Source organism: Marmota flaviventris, chromosome 1 (genome assembly GCF_047511675.1).
Source record: "Marmota flaviventris isolate mMarFla1 chromosome 1, mMarFla1.hap1, whole genome shotgun sequence".
In the NCBI taxonomy this organism is placed as follows: Eukaryota; Metazoa; Chordata; class Mammalia; order Rodentia; family Sciuridae; genus Marmota; species Marmota flaviventris.
This window is the reverse complement of record NC_092498.1, coordinates 48,136,587-48,156,334: the sequence shown is the minus strand read 5'-3', so window position 1 is coordinate 48,156,334 and position 19,748 is coordinate 48,136,587. Positions and strand designations below refer to the sequence as shown.

Here is a 19,748-nt window from a genome sequence, read left to right as displayed (position 1 = left end):
TTTGATTAACTAAAGTACGGAAGCACTTCAGATACTACCCAAAGCCCATTACTTGTGTAATAAAAACCGTGTGTCAGATGTGTTCTAGGTGAAACACCGACAAGGCAAAACACACTGCGCCTTTTAAATGTGACCTTTACTCTTATGTCTTCCTGTTAAATAGTTATATAGCAAATTAAAGTCAGGAAAGCAGCAGGATGCTGGTGGGCAGCTACAGGAGTAAAAGGAATGAGAAGTTCATTAGACTCTCAAGTTTTAAATTATCAGTAGAAGCAACTGCAACAAATGTGCCCAAATAGCCAGAGGGGTCCATCTCCAAATATAGTCCAGAATAGTACTTCCCCACTCCTTCCTTTCTCCACATTTCCCTCTTCTACCCACAAAAATGCCAGACTAAATAAAAGCAACCAATAAAGAAAAGAAATCCTAAGGACCACAGAGATTTAAATTTTTGTCTTGCCTTCTTTTATTCTCTGTGCACAAGTATTAGACAACTTCATAAAACTGCAGAGTGGAATAAGACTTTGGTAGTCATTTCTCTTCTTCTCCTATGCAATGTGGCAACCTCCTCATGTGCATCATGGACTTGTTTCTGTCCCCACCCTTCTTCCAAGATGTCCACTGATTGATTTAATGATGTTCAGCCTTAAATTGGCTCTGGTTATGCCTTCTAGGGTTGCTACAACAAACCTTGCATCAACGCATCTCATTAAATAATGCGATTACAAAAATATTGTCTCACAGGGTCTCCCAGAAACATTCTTTTCCACTGGAATAACCCATTCTCTCATTCCCACTGCAGTCCTGGTTCTGCTACAACCATAGAAATATGCCTTCCTCAAGGATCCATAAATAATTCTGACTCGGTGATAAAATTACTCTCTGTCAGAATCTTTTGGACTATATTTTACTTATATTCTATCCTGGGAGCAGGTTGAAACTTTTGGAAAATATCTATTCTGCTTTAGGTTGCTGTACCATTCTATAAGTTAAAACAATGATTTACTAAACAGTATCTGGATGGTAGGAAAGCAAGTGATTTGATGGTGCCTCTATCTTTTTCTTTAGAGAAGTATATGTTATAACAATGCTAGGTCAAAAGATATATTTTTCCAAAGAAAGGTATTAGAACTGTGTAAAGTGATGTTTTACACTATGCTAAGAAATGAGCCAGAGAAAAATAGTGTAGAGGACAGAGAGAAATATAAATGACAAGATGAAGTTTTGATTGTTTCTCCTTATTGCATTATATGTTTACAAATATCAAAAGCTAAATGCTTACTTTATGTATTCTTTACTGGGGAGCATCTTTAGGTAACACTACATGTTATATTGCTTTATGGAATACTAAGCCATCAGTGAATGAATTATCATCTCTAAACAGATGACCCACAAATTTATCTCTTCTACCTTGGTCTCTCCTTGAGTTTCTGATAAACACTTTCCTTTGCAGAGCTCAAAACACCTACAACTGAATACATGTGAAACTAAACTCATATCCCTTCCTCCAAAAGGAACAGGCTGAGAAACAGTGGCAAATATCAGTAGGAAGCCTTGAAAGCAAGAAAGAGTAAAATTCTGAAAAAGGGACACAGCATGTAAAAATCCCTGCAGTCTAGAATCAGTTGATATTTGAAATTAATGTGTGTGTACTACTGTACTTCTGTTTGGATTCTGTTTGTTATAAGAGCAGATTTGTGCATGAGAGGCATATCAGTGTTCCTCTAAGTTTACATAAAAATAGAAAATTTATTTACTAAGTTTATTTTTATTGTAGGTTTCCTGAGGTATTCACTGTTAAAAGGACCTAAATATTAGTGCACTAGTTTATCTTCACTTATTCCTGCATTCAGTAAATATTTATTGCATGCCCCTCTGTAGAGGGCATGGTTTTTAAGTGATGAGCAGAAAAGCATGAACAATGACTTTATGGCACTTACAAATTGTTTTTGATCTGAGGCTTTTCTAAGACAATGTGACCCAGGAGAGTGTGTGTCAGAATTTCAGGAGAGTTTGCATCCCATATCTTTTAAAAAGAACATGCAAGTTGAGAGAGTCTAACTTGAAAAGCACCTTTGGAGTTCATTTAATCCACAGTATAATCCTTATGCTACTTTATATTTTAAAAGGACCTCCCTCCCTAGAGAGGACTATGACATTCTCCTTTCCGTAAGTTCATGACAGCAATAACAATAGTATCTCACAATTTGGGGGTGTTTGTATGTGCTAATCTCAAAGCAATCAAGCTGCACATGAGAAATTGAGTTTTGAGAAGTTAAGAAACATGCCCAAGGTTATGTAACTATTCAAAGACCTGAAAGCCAATACTAAGGACTCCAACTCAGGTTCTCTTACTCCAAAGCTTACAATTTTTAATTACTACCGTCCACCACTCCCCTAAGCAAGTATCTAAGAAAAATTAAAATCTCAATTTCCTTATAAATTATTTTTTAATAAAAATAAGCTAAAGAAAATTTTGAAATATGTTTTTTATTAGAAAGGTTCAGATTGACCTGTAGGAGATGTTTCTTTTCATACAAACATCAGAAATAGCTTTTGGCAAGTAGCCACTATAAATAATCCTTCAAAATTAGACTAGATTTTAAGTTATCCAAAGATATGTTGGACATCTTTAAAAGTATATATAAATCAAAATACAGGAGGACAGAAACACATTAAGCGGGAAGACTAATATATTTTTACATTAAGTAGAGATCTGTATCTCTCGCTCTATTAACTCTATATTTTAATAGTGTTTCTCAGAGCACATTTGGGTAAATTACAGAGTCCTAATTGGGAGGGAAAAGGTTGTGAAGCAGCATTACTTAAAATATCATTCTCCAGGACATAATATATCAAGTTAAATATCAATATAAACAAAATAAATAACATTCATCATGATATTAACCTCAGTCTTTCATAGAAATGCCTCAGGGATTCATGCTATCATGGTACACTCCCACTGAGATTGCTTGAGAAACTAAGACATGATATCCACTTCATTTGCAACCCAAATGTTGTTCTGGCCCTTAGTCCATTGTAATTTCTTAATAGTATCTAGTTATTACCCTTTATGGAAAAAAGAAATTTAAATACACTACTTGGGCATATGAAAATTTGGAAGGACGAACTGTAATATTCCCTTCTTCATATGAAACTTCTCTTCTGTTGTTGGTTTACATATTTGGATGCTCACAGCCAAAGCTCAGCCTAAATTATGGTAGCTAAGAGAAATATGCAGTTTGGGTCCTAGTTTTATATTTCCATTTTCCTAATTTTGTTATCATATACATCGAATTCATTTTGAATAAGGTGTGGTATGAGTTTAAAAACTAAATTCCTCAATCATAAAGTCTAATAATCAGCTTGGTGTGGGATCAAATTACAACCAATTAGTTTGAGTACAAGAGTCAGAAAACTTGTTGTTTTTTTAAGAGTCCAATAATACAAATTTTAGGCTTTCAGGGCTGTACAGTCTCTGTTGCAAATAATCAACTCTATTGTTGTAGAACAAAAAGCAAAGCCAAACATAAAATGAAAAAAAAATTATGTCTGTGTCCCAATAAACCTTTATTTGCAAAACCTTTATTTTTACATTAAGTAGAGATCTGTATCTCTCGCTCTATTAACTCTATATTTTAATAGTGTTTCTCAGAGCACATTTGGGTAAATTACAGAGTCCTAACTGGGAGGGAAAAGGTTGTGAAGCAGCATTACTTAAAATATCATTACTTAAAATACCAAGTTTGGCCAGTGGACTGTATTTTCCAGGCCCTGAAAGGAAAATCAATAAGATATTTCACTTTTTGTATTTCTTCATAAATCATTCTATGTAAAAACCCCAAGTTGTAAGAACAAAAGCAATTTGAAACCATGAAGGTGACTCCAATTCTGCAACTTTGATAGCAGGTTCCCATTTTGTTTTTCACTTGAATCATAATACACATAATTTGAAAGTACAGGATGTATTTGGAAGTTGAAAGTAAATTGCTAAATGTTCACTATCCTTCAATTATACAAAAATAAAATTTTGAACCAATGAAAAAAATCTACTCTGAGTCAGAGTCCCATAGACCACGTATTACTTGGATTTCACTGGGGAGATTCAAAACTTTTGGAAAATATCTATGCTCTTTTGGGTTACTATGCACTGAAGGACTTACTAAATAGCACCTACATAATAGGAAAGAGAATAATTGGATGGCGTTTCTATCTTTTTCTTTAGAGAATTATATGTTCTCACAAACACAGGATATTTTTTTTTTCCAAAGCAAGGAATTGGAAGAACATAAAAGTATGTTTTCATCCTGTGACATTTTGTAGGCCTAATTCTACACAGTTTGTCCTTATAGGGTTCTCAAAACCAGTACAAAGATGAAGCACTGATGGTAAATATCTACACAGTGAAATCATAAGTACTGCAATGGCCTAATAGCAAGCTAATTTTTGCTGTATCTTATTTTTAAAATTAATTCTAAGAGTTGACATTTCTTGAATCAATAATAATTCCCTTGGAATAGTGTTCTCCAAACTGGGTTACACATAAGAATTACCTGTATCTGCTTTTATCATATGAAATTATGGGCCCCATTCCCAGACTACTAAATAAGATAAAATGTTGGCTTGCCTTTGCTTTGCCTCCTCCCAGAACTTTGATGAGTTTGGACATAGTGAAAAAATCTGCACCACATACTTCTCTGAAATAAATATCACTACCATTATTAATAGAGAGCGAGGGCTCAGAGAACTTAAATTTCTTAAGGTCACATATTTACAGCCCTATAGCCTTTTTCAATAGAGCCATCAACTTCTGCTAGGCCACTAGAATGAAATTAACCAGGAGGAAGAACATAAAGCCCATATTCTAATTTAGGATCTGAGATTGCCTACTTTTCTTTTCAAATGGTATTTACTAAAAAGGCAGGAAAATCATAAAATATAATGCCCAAATGTTACTCTACCAGGACAGATTATATTTAATACAAAAGTGTTGCCTGGGAAGCTTATCATCCTTTTGCTGTTTCCAATTTTTATTCTTTCTGTTCTCACAAGGTTAAAAAAAGAAAGTGGCTCCAAGCTGAAAAAAGACCACCTGTGCATCAAAGGATGGCACAGAAAGAAGTGAGGAGAAGTGATTTGGATCAAGTCAGGGGAGGAAAGAAAAGCAGGTGGAATGGACAGGCACAAAAAGGAAAATACATTTTATAATTATTTTCCTATAAACATGAATGTATTTTATCAATGTGTCAATCCTGCACTTAGGTTCTCAGTAGCATTTGTGGCAGTATCTACTTGTTTTGACTAATGCAATATTTTCAAATTGCAGATCAGCAAACAGCAGAAACTATGATGGCAAAATGAAAGGTAGATAGACTAGAGCTTCAGATCATTCTGAGACAGTTCTACTTCCCCCAGGCTGCTCACCCTGGGGAGACTAAGTTTACATGTGCCAATACAGCCTCATGCTCTCTGTTCATATGCACACAGTATAATAACCAGGAAGTAAAAATGCAACACTAAAGCAAAGCAAATTCTACTAAGGATCATATTTCTAGAAAATATTTTTGTAATAAGTGCCTTGATTCAAATATAATTTATATATTAAATTGATGGCCATGGAAAATAAGGTGTAATTTTTAAAACTGTTTTTTTCTGTGTGACAAAAAAATCAAGTAAATATTAGATTAGAATCAGAAAAAAATGTTTTGTTTCAGGTGTTTGAAGCACAGTGCTCTAAAGTGAAGACTATGAAATTAAATAAAAAAAAAAAAAACCAATTTTCCATACTCATGAAATTGTGAAATTACTACCCTTTCTTGAGGCCTATCCAAAAATAATAGCTTGTGATAGAGAGTAAAAGAATGCCAAGAAAGAGTTAGAAAGGAGATGTTTTTAGAGCTGTGGGAATGTGGGAAAAGGAAGCCAAATCAGCATTTGCACTGGCAAAGGCTGAGGACATCATATAGGAATCTTCTACCATTGGGCATAGCAGCTCCTTTGGCTGCCAGATTCTATTGCCTTCAGGCTGTCTTTGCACTTCCTTGATATTTGGAAGCTGCAAAATAATCTTTTTTTTTTTTTTTTAACTTGTCAAACTGACCCAAAGACATCAAGGGAAAGAGGAAATGTAATCCATCTGTTTTGCAGCTGGAGAGAATTGAAAATTGAAATCGAATCAAAGTTGAAATGCACAGATAATCCATGTTGCATCCATAGTAAGTCAGGGGCAGCACCAAGGAGATAGGGAAATACATGAAATTTAGACCACAGTCTCATGTCATCAGAACCACTTTGCATGACTTCAGGAGCACAGTTCACATGACAGTGTGCAGAGGCCACACAATCGCCCCATTCAGTGACAGGATGTGATGTTTTGTGGGACAAGAGAGAGACTAAACATTCTATATCTTTCCCTTGTAACAAGAATTAATCTGATGAATAGGTTTTGGACCATATCACTTATGGATGTTCCAGAACCCTAGATTGATGATCTTAGCAGAGCCAAACCCAGCAAAACTATGAGGTTTGAAAACTTTATTTTCTGCTCTCATTACTATTCCAGAGCTTTCATATTCCTTTTTAATTTTTTTTTCCAAAACACCTCCCCAACTTTCTTTCAATTTTCTTTCCAGGAAAGGGCACCTAACTGAAAAAGAATCACTATAATAGTAGCAAGATTATTAGAAAAACAAAAAACAGAGATTTGATCATTTTCTCCCAAAGGAAACCCCTATGGATCTCAGCAGTTAATTCAAATTGCTTCTCCCCCAACTCCATTTAAAAAAAATTATATATATATATATATATATATATATATATATATATATATATATATTTATAGTTATAGTTATCAATGGACCTTTATCTTATTTATTTATTTATATATGGTGCTGAGAATCCAATTCAGTGCCTTACACATACCAGGAAAGTGCTCTACCACTGAGCCACAACCCCAGCCCTCCCCGCTCCCTTTTATTGAATAGGAAAATAGATATACAGTTAGCTCTTCATATCCATGGGTTCCACATCCACAGATTCAACCAACTACAAATTGAAAATATTTTTTAATTGCATCTGTACTAAACACATACAGAATTTTTTCCTTGTCATGATTCCCTAAGTGATATAAGAACTGTGTACATCATAATATGTTTATTAGGTATTATAAGTAATCTAAGGCTGATTTAAGTATTCAGGCTCATATGTTTAGGTCATATGTAAAGACTACACCACTTTTCATAAAGGATTTGTTCAGCCTTTTTTTTTTTTGGTATTTGTGGGGGTCTCTTTGGATACTGAACAGTCCCTTTGGATACTGAAGGATGACTATAATGCATAATGATAATAAGAAAAGTCTGATTTGCTTGTGTTGAGTGAGTGTTCTAGATCATTGTAGCTCTCACAATGGCAGCCTAGTGTAGGATGATGGGCCAAAATAGAGACTAAGGCAACAGAGAGGAAGAGGAAGAACACAGAAAGTGAGAGTTGAGACACAGGTCTGCCCTTCCATCCTTCCCCTGCATCTGGTGTAAGATACATGGTGAGTCACTTGCTTGGGGGAATTAATATTTCCTAGTCATTAGCTCTTCGAAGGCTACAGTGTGTTTTAAATAGGCTCCTGGATGGAGAGTGAGGATTGAATCTGCCATAGAGTTAGTTATTGGAAATGTTAGCTGTTATTGTTTCTGCCCTTTTAACCCTCATCATCTACTTAATTTTCTTTTTAAATAACTTGTTTAAAAACTTGTCTCTTATTTTTCTCTTCAAATGATAGAAATAAAATTACCTGACAAGTAATGGTGTATATAATAAATATTCTTACTTCTTTCATATTTAGAGTCATCTGTGAGTCATATTTAAGCTGGCTTCTTGAAACAATTTCCAGCACATTCCACTTGCAGTCAAATGAAGTGGCAATTTTCTTAAAATATGGAGCAGTTTGGTGCTGGGAAGAACATGTATTCAGGCTCATAAACATAAACATTTTTAATGTAGCATTTAAACATGAACTATGCAACTCTGAAATGCCACAGAAATATAAACAAAATAATTTCAGAAATAAAGAGATCTAGCTAAAGAAAACTTGAAAGGAACTAAAAACAAAAAAAAAGGAGCTAAGTTTTCTATGATATGAGAAAGTTGATTATGGATTAAAAATTTGTGTTTGTGAAATTTTTGAGAAAGATAGTACCATATTCTAGAAATTGTTTATGTTGTGTGTGAAATGATGTTGGTAGTTACTTTTTATTATCCTGACCTTGTTCTAGCAGTCCCAGCCCAAGGCCAGCTTCGGGTCTTTCTTCAGTGATAACAACCGTGTAGTCGTGCTGCATAAGTATGTGCTGGTGTAGCTGAAGCTCCATTTTGCTGTAGGAAGGAGGCCTATAGAGCATGGCCCTTCTACCATGACTGCCAAAGTGTGTCTCCATTGATTCTTCAATCTAAGAAAACAAAGAAGGCATAAAAATTCAAGATGGGAAATTAGCACATTTCCCTCGAAAGACATCATTAACACAAATCAAAAGCCATTTAGAAAGTTATTCTTTACATTTTTCTCTAGAAATAAAAAAGATTCTCTGAAAGGTTGACAAGGACATAGACAAGCTCATGTGCAAGAACTGAAGGTGAACTGACTTGTTCTCACTGCTACAAAAAGATGAAAACTTTAGGTTATTAAAATCTAGAGTTCCTTGTGGGGGGAAAACTAGCGCTCATCTCTAGCTGAAACATATACAAGGACTCTACATGCATTGTGCTTTTATAAAAGAGTTCCATCGTGTTATCTTTTCATAACTAATTTAGGTAAACATGTAGAGGAAACAGACTCAGAGGGAACAGGTTTTATGCTGGAAAGACATGGTCAAGCAGGGGTAGACGTGAGAGGGAATCTGGGAGCTCTTTAGAGATATTCACTGGTACTGCTGCTGTTACTCTTGATAAGGATATCACAAACTTGGATGCATATCACTGATGTAGGACCAGGTGTCAGGCATGAGAAAAAAAAACCTACTGAAGTTTCATAATTCTTGGCTCTTCCCACAGTAGTTTATTGCTCTCCAATATAAATAGTCATCTTTCTCACAATATACTTGAAATTCCATTAACAAAGGGAATTTTTGAATTGACAAATAGAAAGAAGGTTGAAATTGACATTCATTATAAGGCTTAATGATAGATACTGAGTGTTTCTCTGAAAATTCAAGATTAAACATTGATAAAGTAAAGATATCTTTTATCACCAGAGGGAATGATAAGATTGGATGGAGTTCAGGGACAACAGATGAGAGGCCAAAAAAGAGTGGGCAAAGGAAAGAGGAAAGGAAGATGAGGTGGAATTGGTAAAAAAAAAAAAACAAATTACTTCTAATGGCAGCTGTCAGTCAATCTCCATTTAATGGACCTAAAACACAGTATGTATCATGTTTCTTCAGTAGTTAAATTTCTTCATTATTTTCCATTATTGATAGAATCAATTCCACTTCTTTATCAAAGAACACAAGACCATTAAATTAGTCCCTGTCTTCCTTCTCTGTTATATCTGAATCATTTCCATTCCTGATCTCCATCATGCTCCATTAGATACAACTGTGCATTCTATTTACAATTCCTTCCTCTTCTATTCATTTATCAATCAAACTCCAAACCATCCCTCGGTATTCAAATACTGTCTCTTTTAGAAAGTTTTTATTTAAATACATCATTTCTACTAACATTTATGAAAGGATATTGCATCTCCAGTTCAGCTCCTTAAAAAGCCAGGCCTGCATTGTTGCTGTGTCTCCAACATCTATCCCAGAACATAGCATGTGCCACATTCTTAATAAATTAAAGTATTTAGTAAATTAATGAACTGTAGTGCTATATCAAATTTTTTGAAGATATGTATGGAATGAAGAAGAAATAACTTTATAAACATTTCTAAGGTAGGAACCATATCTTATTTTGCATCACCTACAACCTATTGCCATAAAAATCAACAGACCAAGCCTAGTGAGATGCCAGAGGACACAAACTGGAGCCAAACTGCTTGGACTAAAATCACTTGTCTTCACCAGCACTATCTGTGTGGTCATGATCAACATCTCTTCCTGAAAGAGCCCAGAAGATTGGAGAGTTTTAGTACCTGCCACATAGAAAATGCTATAGGGGGTCTTTTTAAATAATAATACATCATAAAGAGCAATGAATCAGGAAAACTTTCTAAGTTTGAGCTCTGCCTAGCACATGCTAACAAAGGTACTTGATACATGTGTGGACCAACGTAATGGAAAGGAACAGAACACTAGCTAATCATACCTTCCGTGCCTGGTACTTTGAGAAAACGTGCTTGATTAGCTCTTTTCCTTTTTTAAAGGGTATTATGTTTTATTGATGAGGAAGTTATTAAAGGATTTACTTGCAAATTGGGACATGATTCCCTAGCAAATGCTGTCCTTGTACAGAGAAACTTGCAAGGAGTATTTGCAACTGAACACAGGTTGAGCCTCTGGACAGAGGGTAAGAGGGAACCCAGTGGCCCTCAGGAAGCCAAAGAAAACAAACAGGCGTCTAGGTGAAAGGGGAAGACAGATGCCTCCAAATATATCAGTGTCACTCAAGCAAAATGCACAAGATCCAGAATTCCCTTCTCACACTATTTTCTTTCATAATCGCAAGATGACCATCTATTACTGGCTCAAGTGTAGCAGGGATTTCACATGAGCAGAGAATGTTTTAAAGCTCTTAGTTATTGTAATTTTAATTTGGAAAGATACCACTTCTTTTCCCCCAACCAGGATCAATTTAAGCAATAGCAATGTTAACTTTTACAAGCATACCTTATATAGTGCTTGTCCTAAATAAAGTATGATCACCAGTCGTATTTTGTAATAACCTTTATAATTTGGACTGAAATTTTAATCATGTCTCAGACTACAGAGAATAAATAGGAAATGAGCTTGTCAGTAAAATTATGTTGTATTATCCTGTAATACAAACTGCCCCTGCCCTTGTAATATTTATAACACACTGTATCAGCAGAATGGCCCAATACCAAAGGGCAAGAACAGTTTTAGCCAGTCCAACGACAGGTGCACACACTGCGTAAGTGAAATAAAAACTATGTGAACAATCATGTCAACCACACAGCATATGAGGGATTATCAAATGTGAATAGCAGCACTCAGGAAAACAGAAGCTCCCAATTACTCCTGCATTTTCAAGTATGTATCTTTAGTGGAAGAATACATTTAACCACTAGCCTCCACTGCATCTTAACATGAGACAACCAGAATTTTAAAAAGAATGTGTATTCCTGAATGTGTATACTATGAACTTCTGAGTCACTTGCTTCTCTCTTCTTCTTTATAGAGATTTTACAATATTTCCCCAGAAATCACTACGGTAGATGACAAGAAAGTTGTTTTGCAACCAAACACGTTATTCTTATTGGAAGGACTTCAAAATCTAAAATCTTTACATCACCTTAGAAGCAAAGAGTGGAGTGTTATAATCCACTACTGTGAGTGTTGGATGAAGCCCTATACAGTGTAATATGAGAAGGAGTGGGAATTAAAACTCTGGATTTCAATTCTGGCTCTACCACTTGCTGGTTTCATCCACTAGGCCAAGTTCTTTAATCTCTCCACAGTAGGATTTTCTCATAGGTACAGGAGAAGGAACAAATCCTACGCCAAGAGGTTATATTGGAAATTAAATGAATTTTTGATATGAGAATGTCTAATATAGTGTCACAAAAATAAATGATGCTAAATATATACAAATGTGAATATTAATATTATAATGTACTCCTTTTATCTTGGGAATCCTGTATGGTTTTCAACTTTTGAAAAGCTTTTGGTTCAGTAAGTCATAAAAAGCATTTTGCAATGAACTATATATTTTTTCTTTGTTCCTCTATAAGGGTTATCATCTTTTAATGTACAAATATAATTTACTTATTTTATGAAGTATCTGTCTCCCCACACTAGAATATAAATTTAATTACCTAAATTAAAACATATTTTTCTCTGTTGTGTTCACTTTGTTTTTCCAGCAGTATAGTAATTGGCACAAAAGAAACACATGATAAATTTTTTTGGATAAATGAATACAAACATCTTTTCCTTCAATATGTAAGAATTTTTGTTGTAAATACTAAGAAAAAACATTAACAATAGAAAATGTTTAAAAACTGTATTAAATTCATTTCAATTGAATTATGAATAATAGCAAGAATGGCAAAAATATTTAAAAATTTGAACAAAATACTAAACTTATAGTAAGAAAAAATACTGAATACAAAACATTATAAAGTGCTGACTTTCTCAGTTACCTAAAAAAGGCTTCTCCAGATTTACCAATAAAACAAGAAATACAGATTTTAAAAATATTGCATGAATGAAAAATAAAACTTGCCCTTTTCCACACAACAGAAAATTTTTTTCTGGATTTATTGAAGTTTCCAGGTATTTATGATATCTTTTCATGCCCATATACAAATCATATAGTGGACTTTGAATGTGTGTCATTTATGACTAAAAGTTAAATTGCCTTCCTGGTCCAGATTTTGGCATTTGAAAACTATTACAGAGTCTATCACAGTGAATTATGTTTTAATTTTTCCACTGTAAAAGTAAAATACAGATTCTTTCCTCACTAGCAAAATGTATACCTATTTTTGAGAATGTAACAAATAAAATGGAAGCGATTTTTCAGGATGCATATCATACAAAATTTTATTTAAAAATTATGTTATAACTGCATGACAATTTAGGACCCATAGGTTTCTGAATATGCAAAACAGCCTTGTAAGAATTTCCCTCCCTAAGGATTGGGGGTACAGCTCAGTGGTATAGATTGCTGGCCTAACATGAGCAAGGGCCTCTGTTCAATCCTGGGAAAATATATACATATATTCTCCTACCTAAATGAAGTATTGGTGAACTGCTGTCTGTATCTTGTAGCAGATTTAATTGAATCTCAAGTTCACCATTGAATGGGCACATGGTTCTTAGAACTACTTCATCATGCCACTGAGCATCTTCTAACTGTACCCACAAACTGTACCTTAGGCTATCCCAACCCTTAACATCCCATGTTAAGTAAGTTTGCTCATCAGTGACACTATGTAGGTTCTGAACAAACAGCAGAGAAACAAAAGCAATTGGTTTCAATACAAAAAATAAATGCCCAATAGAGCTTTGGTGAAAAAGCGAAAGAGGTATTGCCAACATTCATCATCACTCATCTCGCAACATATTTTTTTTCCATTAGCACATTTCACATTGTATAATTATATGTTTTTTGTTTAAAGTTCATATTTTCTACTACTGCATTCTATAAGAGACTGCACTTGTCTGCTTTAGCCATTGTTGTATATGCAACTAACGCTGAATTAAAGACCATGGATGGGTGAAGGAGCAAATGAACAAATGCATGAATGCAAAGTTTGAATTCATTGCTTGTAAATATATTCATGCTCTCTAATTTTAATTTACTCACTCTCAGGTGAAAAAGAGTCCACTAGAAAAATCTCAATGGAGTCTTCAGTATCCTCATCTCAGGTCATAAAATATCCATGACCTCTTCATCCCCAATGACTCTTATCTCCACTTCATTTCTTCCACCCACCCCAGTGACCATATTTTGGACTTTGTGATCCCCAAAACAGATTCCCTTCTGAAATTATGAAGTAAAATATTCCATTCTCTGATCACACCCATAAATTTCCAGTTCTTCTCATTTACTCAACGTATTAGTTCTTCAACAACTAGTCATTCCCCTAATCCTCACTTGTTGCCAGCCTCCCTTTTCCTCATCTTCTCTGTCAGCAGCTCAGATTCAATGGACCAACACTCCAATCACTCTCTTCAAATTTATTAAACCCCTTGCTCCACTGGACTTCCACATGCCATAACATCAAACATGCAATGACATCACATCCAAAAGATGCAAGAAAAACTGGCCTCTGCCTTCACAGATGAAGAACTCATCAAAAGAAGCAGATACAAACAACAAGTTATAACACAGTATAAGCCGCAGAAATTGGTAGATGAGGGATGCTGTGGAAACACTTGAGTTGGAAGACCATAGAAAGCCCCTGGCAGCCTGCCTGTCCTCCACCTGGGCTGGGTTGTGGAGAGCTGCATTCAGAATCCAACTCATATAGATAGCATCAGGTTCCCCAGACTATCCTGGAATATGCTTCCCAGGTCAATTATCTCTCATGCTTCCACTCTCCAGCTACCTCCATAATTTGCAGATAATTCTGCCTCCCAGTCACAAAATAAATTATCATATTAGAAGGTAACACACTGATTTACACAGTCTCTTTTGGATAATCTGGGGCCTATCTGCCATCACAACTAACATTTTGTCTTATTTCCATGGAAGGAACCCGTCTTCCTCTTACATATAGCTAATTATAGATTCTTCTCTAGGTTCTGCACTCTCCCTCCTTCCTGGTAAACTAGTATCCTCTCCTTCCCATTTATGTTTCTATCCCCCGATTCCTGAGAACTTTGATCTATCTTTTAGCTCCTTCTCCTGGAACCTTCATGTTTCTTTCTGTATGTGTCTCTCTGCCATTTCCTGACTTTTTCTCATCACCCATTTGTTCATTTGGTCATGCATTCATTGGCCTCTTTTTTTTATTTTCAGAACTTTCTATGTGACAGGCATGATCCTAAGCTCTAGGGAATACAACAGTGAAGGACCCTAAGCCTAGTTCTACCCCTACTGAACTTGCAGTTCAGCAAGAGGATCAATAACAAATAATGAAATCATGGAATGCAACTACCTTGGAGATAAGAGCTCTGAAAAGAATGACTTAGGACCTCTTTCATGGAAGGTGGCATGATACTGCTGCTTATCTGTATTGTGAATGTCCTATATGGAAAAAAAAACGAGGAAAGAAAGACAATTCTTCAAAGTGCAGAAAAGATGGAAAGAGGACTTAAATTAGGAGGTATTTGATGGTCAGCACAATGGGCATGTTATCTTGTGAGTGAAAAATATAGTCAGGAAGCAAACAAGAAATAACTAGCAACGATGATTTTCAAAAACAGCAATACATTACTTCTTATCCTGTTACAGAGCTAGGAGAAAACCTAACCCTATTGAGTAATTGAGAATATAAAAGTTGATAAGTACGCTGGTCCTCACAGATAGGTCCAACTTTGATTCTTTTAACTAAAGCCACAGCAGGGAAGAAGCAAGTAAGGAAAACTGGACTCTGTTTTTTTTTTTTTTTTTAAATTTAGTTTTGTTTTCTGGAAGAATGGGTATTCTGATAGGATTCTAGAGGGTCAGACTTTTTACTACAAAAATCACAAAATTTCCTAAGAACTGTAAGCCACCCAGCTAAAATGCAAAAAGGAGGAGGAGGAGGAGGAGGAGGAGGAGGAGGAGGAGGAGGAGGAGAGGGAGGGGAGGAGGAGAAGAAGGGGAGGAGGAGAAGGGGAGGAGGAGAAGGAGGGGAAGAGGAAGAGGGGAAGAGGAGGAGAGGAGGAGGAGGAGGAGGGGAAGAGGAGGAGAGGAGGAGGAGGAGGAGGAGGAGGAGAAGGGGAGGAGGAGAGGAGAAGGAGGGGAAGAGGAGGAGAGGAGGAGGAGGAGGAGAAGAAGAAGAAGGAGAGGAAGAGGAGAGAAGGAGGAGGAAGAGGGGAGGAAGAGGAGGAGGAAGAGGAGGAGGGAAGAGGAGGAGGGGAGGAGAAGACAAAGAAGAAGGAGGAGGAGGCGAAAAGGAGGAGGAGGAGGGGGAGGAGGAGGAGGAGGAGGAGGAGGAGTTTTTTAAAAATGTGGGCCAGGCACAGTGGTGCACGCCTATATTCCCAGCGCCTTGAGAGGATGAGGCAGGAGGACCATGAGTTCAAAGCCAGCCTTAGCAAAGGCAAAACGCTAAGCAATTCAGTGAGACCTTGTGTCTAAATAAGATACAGAATAGGGCTGGGATGTGGCTCAGTGGCTGAGTGCCCCTGAGTTTAATCCCTGGTAAAAAAAAAAAAAAAATAGTAGAAGTAGTGACAGTAACCTGAGTGACTAAGCCTGAGATCTGTCCCACTGTCACCACAGAGGGAAAGCCTGGGAAGAGGGAGAGCCATAAGGGTCTGAGCAGCAAGCTCTGTACTGTCAAGCCTGGCTGGGTGTAGAAGAGTCCAGGAGAGGCAGAGACAACTCAGCCAAGTCACAAGCAGGAGGGTGGGGACTTGGGAAGAGAATGATCTAAATGAGAAAAATTCAAGAGAAAGAATTTGCTGTGAAGATATTAAGTAAACAGAAAGGGTGTGAACCTAAGGGTACAGAACAGCAGATGTGACCTGGCCGTGCATGCTAGAAAATATTTAATGATAAATGACATCAAGTTGCCTTTATCCACAGGGATATCCGAAACATTGATCTCTCAAGGACATAGCATAATTTTAGCTTATCCAGGAAGACTTCTCATTAAGCACAGCATATGCGCAAACTGAAGATTCCTTGGTCACCTCTACAATTATTGCCCATTCTCCTCATTGAAAGTTTTGTAACCACACCTTGTCACAATGTGTTTGCGCAAGGGGTGCACAACATAGAGCTGGTATAAATAAAAAAAAATAAGAGGAGGAGAGAATGGGAAGAGCAGGTTGAAAGACAGAAAGGAACAAAAGCAGACTGAACAGCTTCCCAGCTCTGTAAACCCCAGAGAATGCAGTCATGTTGGGTGTAGCTTCACATCTATGTGCAGTTCATTTCTCCCTAGGACTAACCCTTACTCACAGCATGAATCTTGGAGTGGAGCAAAAATTAAAACAGAACCAAGAGCACAACAATACCCTGGCGCCCACATCTGGAGTGCCTCCTCTGACCTCTCCAGGCTCCCGCAGTAGCTGTCAGCTCCCCGTCTCCATCCCATTTCAATAAACCACATCTCCCTTTTCTGCTCCTCCAAAATTTCACCTTTTTCTTTTCTCCCTGTTTTTAAAGTCATATAAAGCATTCCTTTCAGCCTCTCTTGAGGCTTTTCCTCCAACTAATTCAAGACTTCTTGCTTTGAGATGCCACCCACGATGCACAGCTGTGGGCCATCAGTTTACTATTTACTGTAACTTTGCAGACATAACAAAAACTCAGCTGAGATGATAAAGATATAGGAATATCTGGGAGATGGCAGTCAGGATAGCTTGCTTGAAGAGATCTTTTAAGATAAAATATGAGGAGTTCTGGAAAGAATGTCCTTTGCTTTTTTTTTTTTTTTTTTTTTTTGGCACATTTGAAGTTACTCCCCATTCTAGAGCAAATGAAAACCATTCCTAAGTGTCCCTCTTTAATTTCTTTTCCTTCCCTCTGCCTTCCTCTTTCTCCACACCCTTCCCTGTCCTCAGACACTCACAGAGAGCTTAAAAGGGGAAGAAGTTATTCTCTCTGCAGCCCCAAGCCCTGCTTAGGCTTGCTGATCTTAGAGTAAACCGCTGTCCAGCTGATTCTCCAGGTTCTTTATTACTCACCAAGTGTCCTCACTGTCAGCAGTCTTTACAGGACATTCTCTCTAATGAAGGAAACATAAAACTGACAATCCACCCTTATGAAATAACAAGCAGAGGACAAGGAAAGACCTTGTTCTTTTGAAACATGTTAAAATAATAGCAAGTCTCTGTCCCCTGCATCCTAAACAATGAGTTAATTCACCAAATCAGTCTTAAAATAGTAAGTCTATACAAAGGGAATATAGCAGAAAGGAAGGAGCTCTGGGGCCCTGATAGCAACAATGCCAGTACCTAAGCAGCATAAAATTGGCCAAACATTTTCATAGATGCCAGACACGCTGAATCTGGGTTCAAGCCTTTTGCAGCAACACCCAAAGCTCTCTATGTCCCTGGTCTCCATCTACTTTCTGGTCCCCCATCCTTACCTGTGGAGACCCTGTCAGTTCCATGTGATATACTTTACTTGCCTCATCTGCAAATGAGCATAGACACCTTCCCTCTTACTACTTGTGCTACTTGAAGAACCAAAAAAAGAAAGCAATTGATATGAAAGGCTTCAAAACTCTATAGTTCCTTACATATGTAACACTTTATTAACTATCCCCTAAATAAGTTGTCGAATACAAGAGCCTCTAGAAAAGGTAAAATATTTTTAATAAAATATGTCTAATCATTTGATTTCCTATGGGTTCTGTCAAATTACAAGCAGAGTATGGAAAGGTGGTATTTATATATTAGGGATATTAAAGTATTGAAAAATAATCACTGAATCACCATCTCTACTCTTCTTTTTTTTAATTTCTTTAAGACCCTGTTAGAAGAATCATACCATTAGGGGAAAAAATGATTTCATAGATATCATGAACATAGTTCTTAGATTTGGGAGCTTTCTGGCTCAGATATGAGGTGTCCCCCAAAACCTCACGTGTAAAACAATACAAGAAAGTTTAGAGGTGAAATGATTGGGTTATGAGAGACTAACCTAGTCAGTGCATTGATCACTGTTAGGCACCTGGGGTGTGGCTGGAGAAGGTGGGTCACTAGGGATGTGCTTTTGTCTCTGATTAGTGGACTCTCCCTTTGCTTCCTTATTGCCATGTCCCAAGCTGTTTTCTTCTGCTATCCTTCAGCCATGAGATTCTGCCCCACCTCAGGCTCAGAGCTCTGGAGTGGACCACCTATGGACTGAGACCTCTGAAACCATGAGCCAAATAAACTTTTCTTCCACTAATTGTTCTTCTTGGTTCATTTGGTCACAGTGACCAAAAACAAAATGAACAATCAAAAAAAACTGATCAAAACAGGAGACTAGACAAAAATAGGCAATTTCTTTTCTTTTTTTTTTTTTTTTTTTTTTTTTTTTTTTTTTGTGGTGCTGGGGATTGAACCCAGGGCCTTATGCATGCAAGACAAGCACTCTACCAACTGAGCTATACCCCCATTCCCCATCCTGGCAATTTCTTAATTGCACAACTAAATATGATTTAATTTTAGACTTTATTATAATGTTCTATATAAAAATTTATTTAGCAACATTACATTCCATTTTTAAGGCTTTGAAAATATGATCACCATTGTCCAGTCTTAGAACCTTCCCCCAGTGTTTGATCAATTTCTGAATTTCCTACTTCCATTCTACATTTCATCCTCTTTTATCTTTCTCCACATTCCCAACTACAAGGTTGGCAGCCCATCCTCCCACCCCCCATCCTGTCCAGTTAATGACCCCAAGTGTTTTCCTAGCCTGATGTCCTCTCTGCATGTCACCTCTGTAGTGACTTCTGCTCTGGGTCATCATGAGAGTACGTGTGGCAGCCAGGCTAGAATCTCTTCTGGCACCAGAGCACACAAGTTCTCTATGGGCACAGTCCAGCCTAATGAAACACCTACTGGATGTAAGGGTAACCTTGAGGCCCGAGCTGGGAATTAGGAGATTCTTTATCCACGATCTAGTGACCACATTTATACCCCCTGGGAGAAGAGGACAGATTCCTAACCTCACTTCATGTGCTTACTATCACCAATCCCAGGCAGGTTGCATTTCTGGCTCCTGACTTCCCCCTCTTGGCATTCACATCCATATACAACCAATTCATCAGGAAGTCCAGGGCGCCCATGAACTGTGCAGATAGTTAACCACAGTAGCCAATATATTCAATGCAGGTGGCCCTGCATCTCCAGGGTAGCCAAGATCAGTTCCTGTTCTTGTTGAGTGTCCAGCTATAGGATGGAAGGACACACCTGGTAAACCCAGAGAAACTGCCTTATGTTACACACATGGAGACCAAAGTGTTAAGAAAAAATGTG

At 37.0% G+C, this 19,748-nt stretch overlaps 1 protein-coding gene across 2 annotated transcripts in view; it reads right to left on the bottom strand.

The window, feature by feature from the left end:
* Cped1 (cadherin like and PC-esterase domain containing 1) overlaps window positions 1-19,748 on the bottom strand; it is a 253,823-nt gene that overhangs the window by 219,885 nt on the left and 14,190 nt on the right. For both annotated transcript variants that reach the window (XM_027926517.2, XM_071612805.1), the window contains one exon: window positions 8,258-8,441. In XM_027926517.2, the coding sequence (XP_027782318.2) occupies window positions 8,258-8,441 (184 nt within the window). The remainder of the gene's footprint in view (window positions 1-8,257; window positions 8,442-19,748) is intronic.